Here is a 4,387-nt window from a genome sequence, read left to right as displayed (position 1 = left end):
GCCGCTGCCATGTCGTGAAGGCGCTGTGTGTTTCGTTGTGAAAGCGAAACTACTTTGTTTGGTCTTCCAAAAGAGGATGATATCTGCTTCGTCATGCCTGGAGCTGATCCGTGCTGGTTGCTGAGGAAATACAACAACTTTGCGCTGTGGATCGCCGGATCGGCTTTCACCGTGGACGAAGCGGAGTCCAGCCCGGGGTCGTCACATGTGGTTGCCGCAAGCCCGCCGGACGCTCCTTCGTCGAATCCGCTGGCTGTGCCGTTCTCAAGCCCACCGGCCTCCGCTCACTCTAGCCCTCCGCCGTTCTTCACTCTAGCCCCCGGCATCTGCTCACTCTAGGCCGCCGCCGCTCACTCTAGCTCTAGCTCACTCTAGTGTGTGACAATGTGTTTCATTGTAAAAGTGAAACTACTTTGTTTGGCCTTCCAAAAGAGGACACGACTAGAAATCAGTGGTTAAGTTGTATTTACAACACTGTTCCAGAACACTTCAACCCAAATATTCAGATGTGTGCAGCACATTTTATGGAGGACGCACACGGTAGGCCGCTGTGTTTTTCGTTGTGAAAGCGAAACTACTTTGTTTGGCCTTCCAAAAATGGACACGACTAGAAATCAGTGGTTAAGTTGTATTTACAACACTGTTCCAGAACAGTTCAACTCAAATATTCAGATGTGTCCAGCACATTTCATGGAGGACTGTTTCCTGATCCTGGAAGAGTAGACTACAATGCCGGCTGTTCTGACTCACAGACTGCAAGTACGTTTTTTATATTTAAAGAATTTGCCACTGATGATTCAAACGCGAGTTTTGCAGACATTGTTTTACGTTTATGCGGCGAGATGCAATTATTGAATTACAATAATCCGTAATTATGTCCACACTGGATGCAACAAATGCCTCGTTTATAATGGGTTTTCATGTTTTTGAATCATCGCTCCGGCCTGACAGGGCATCACAGTATGGTAGGGGCGTAACATTTCTGTCACACGCTTGAGGTATTCGGCCAATCACAACACACTGGATAGCTGGCCAATCAGAGCACACCTCGCTTTTCAGACCGATGAGCTTTGTAAAAATCGACGCGTTTCAGAAAGGCGGGGCATAGAGGAGAAACAATAATGTACAGTATGTGGAAAATAATGTGTTTTTTTTACCTTAAACTGCATAAACACATTTCATTACACCAAATACACAAAATAATGTTCTTTTTAGCAACATCATATGACCCCTTTAAGACCATAAATCAATATGGTGGCTAGTTATGATGTCCCTTGACAAGTTAGCTATGTTTTGTGAAAGCGCCATTCGTGTTGATTGTCTCATTCTCTCTCTGTGACACACAGACACACTCCCCATACAGTTATGCATAAAAATACCACAGAAAGAAAGTTAGTCAATATCACACAAAGAGTGCCAGTTTTCACCTCTAAAAATCAGCATGATTACAAACGTGATACTGATTTTATGCAACAGTTCAATAAACAAGAAGTTAATATTAAGAGACTTACGTTTTAGACACCATATTGCCTGTAGTGCTCTATTTTGGCAACAAAAAAATTATCCCAAACACAGCCACAGCGCTGTTTTGCGTCTTTGAGCAACATGACCATGTTTAGTTCCTGAATGAATCAACCGTTTAAATGATTCGGTTCAGTTGCAATGACTCACTTATTAAAAGTGACTTGCTGCCACCTACTGGTGGTTTTAAATTCATTTAAAGTATCTTTTCATTTTTGTTAAATAGTGTAAATAGGCCTACATCTAAATGCCTCGTCGGATGCAGCTTCTGTGTTTCCTCTGCTTTACAAAGATGAATTTTGTTGATACTGATACCATTTGTTTGGTAACAGCCCAAATGTCTTATTATTCTAATTGACTGATTAAATGTAAGAATTTGACTAAAAAGATGATGCAGACTTTTAGAAAAAAAAGGCTTTATAAAGGTAAAAATGCCCATAAAATGTAAAAATCTATTTAAACTTATTGGAACAGATTAATTTCTATCACTGCTGTGAACTGACCAGTACACAGAATATGAAGGATATCAAAAACCAGTTGCACACACACACACCAGTACGTAGAGAGACATTTAAGAGGGTCTATTCTCCAAATAACTCTAATTTCATGTTGCAGAAAAATGTTCTTAGAAATTGTGTATGGACTCTTGTTCTTGTTCCAAGTTACCTTCCTGTCCACTGATTTTTGCCTCTCACAAAAGCCACAAAGCCTTCCAAGAAGACAGTAAAGACTTAGGTCATGCTTCAGCTTTAGTTAGGCTGAAACTTGAAAGTTAAGTTGCACAACATAAATGCAATGTTTAGGTATTATTATTTTTATTACTATTATTTTGATTTATGCCTTGGTTTTAGTTGGTACCTTTTTACCTTTTTAAAGTAATGTGAAGTTGATTTTTGTATTTTTATTTATTTATTTTATTTATTTTTTATTTATATATTTGTATTTGCATTTTGAATGTAATTTGGCAATTAAATGGGTTTAGCTTTAACGGTAATTAATGTATGCAATTTCAGCAGTAAAAATATTTATTTTCCTAAAAAGGAAACAATTAGTTGTTTATTTTAAGAGACCGATCTTATTTTCTCCTGTATATCTAGTATTGCTCTTTAATAAAGAAAAATGACTTCTTATCCGATTACTCAATTAATCGATGGAATAATTGGTAGAATACTCGATTACTAAAATAATCGATAGCTACAGCCCTACTCATTTACTGCAGAGGATCCATCGGTGAGCAAGTGATGTAATGCTGAACTTCTCCAAATCAGTTCTGATGAAGAAATAAACTCGTCTTCATCTTGGGTGATCTGAGTGTGAGAATTTTCAGAAAATGTAAATATTTGGGTGAACTATTCCTTTAAGCATGTGTTTAATTTTTAATTAATAATTGTAATTAGCATTCAGTCAGTGTAATTACTACTAGAAATGTTGATATCAAAACATGTCTGTAGAGCACTCTCTCTCTGTATGTCTCTCAGCTCCAGTGTTGGATGACTCCACAGTGTCTCAGCTGTGTGAGATGGGTTTTCCTCTGGAGTCCTGCCGGAAGGCTGTGTACTACACGGGCAACACTGGCATTGATGCTGCTATGAACTGGGTGATGGGACACATGGAAGACCCTGGTAAATTCACTCATCAATGAGTGTCAGCTGTGAAGAGGAATTAAAGTAGAATGCAGATTTCCAGTAAAATTCTCTGTGATCTTCTGCAGATTTCTCAGCACCTTTAGTGTTGCCTGGATCTAGTTCTGCTCCTGGCACCACTCCCACGGAGAGTCTACCTGAGGAACATCTAGCAACTATTGTTTCTATGGGATTCAGTCGAGACCAGGCCACTCGTGCTCTCAGAGCTACGGTGAGACACGGCAACTGTCTCTCTTAACCCGAGGGATACAAAACGTTTTATTGATTCATAGACCCGATACTAAAAGTGTATTGTCCCTCATTTTGCATGCAACCCAACTGCTACATTGCATACATTTTACCTCGGTATAAAAAATTGAACCTTTCTTTTAAAATTGTGACACCCAAAAAGTGGCATCACTGAGATTCTCTGGTTAAAGCATTAAAGTCACACAAATCATGGTTCTAAATTTTGGTAACGGGTAGCAAAAATTGTAAACTTCATAATATAAATAGAGAATGAAACCTGTTAAAAGGATACTCCACCCCAAAATGAAAATTTTGTCATTAATCACTTACCCCCATGTCGTTCCAAACCCGTAAAAGCTTCGTTCGTCTTCGGAACACAATTTAAGATATTTTGGATGAAAACCGGGAGGCTTGTGACTGTCCCATAGACTGCCAAGTAAATTACACTGTCAAGGTCCAGAAAAGTATGAAAAGCATGGTCAGAATAGTCCATCTGCCATCAGTGGTTCAAACGTAACGTTATGAAGCGACAAGAATACTTTTTGAATGCGAAGAAACAAAAATAACTACTTTATTGAACAATTCGTTTCCTCTATGTCTGTCCGCATCACCGTAGCACCATTTTGGAGAATATGAGCCGAACGCAGGCAGCTTACGCTCTTCTGTGTCAGCCGCGCCACAAGGATGCGCTGTTTTCTTTCAAATCACAGTGTAAATAGGGGTTATGCGCAACAGACTTCCGTATTCTGTTAACCGGGTCTCGTCGCTTCCGGTTCAAGCGTTTTGCATATGCTTAGTTAAATATGAAGCAGTTTTACTCAAGATGCCTTCAAAGTAGATACCAATGATGATCATAACCAATGTCCATCACATATGCGGACTGATATCTAAAAGTTTTTTTTATTTTTATTCTTTTCACATTTAGATATAAAAATCGAATAAAACGTCATCAATAAAAACAGCTAGCTAGTTTAACCGATTATCTTAAAAGTCCA

At 38.9% G+C, this 4,387-nt stretch overlaps 1 protein-coding gene across 2 annotated transcripts in view; it reads left to right on the top strand.

Moving 5' to 3' along the window:
* LOC107724605 (ubiquitin carboxyl-terminal hydrolase 5-like) overlaps window positions 1-3,417 on the top strand; it is an 11,065-nt gene extending 7,648 nt beyond the window's left edge. For both annotated transcript variants that reach the window (XM_016533606.1, XM_016533598.1), the window contains exons 16-17: window positions 3,000-3,143; window positions 3,233-3,417. In XM_016533606.1, the coding sequence (XP_016389092.1) occupies window positions 3,000-3,143; window positions 3,233-3,402 (314 nt within the window). In that variant the 3' untranslated portion in view covers window positions 3,403-3,417. The remainder of the gene's footprint in view (window positions 1-2,999; window positions 3,144-3,232) is intronic.
* Window positions 3,418-4,387: the final 970 nt, after the last annotated feature.

This window comes from Sinocyclocheilus rhinocerous, unplaced genomic scaffold (genome assembly GCF_001515625.1).
Source record: "Sinocyclocheilus rhinocerous isolate Xijiao unplaced genomic scaffold, SAMN03320098_v1.1 scaffold883, whole genome shotgun sequence".
NCBI classification, from domain to species: Eukaryota; Metazoa; Chordata; class Actinopteri; order Cypriniformes; family Cyprinidae; genus Sinocyclocheilus; species Sinocyclocheilus rhinocerous.
Note: the sequence above shows the minus strand (reverse complement) of the source record. Positions and strands in the feature narration are given on the sequence as shown.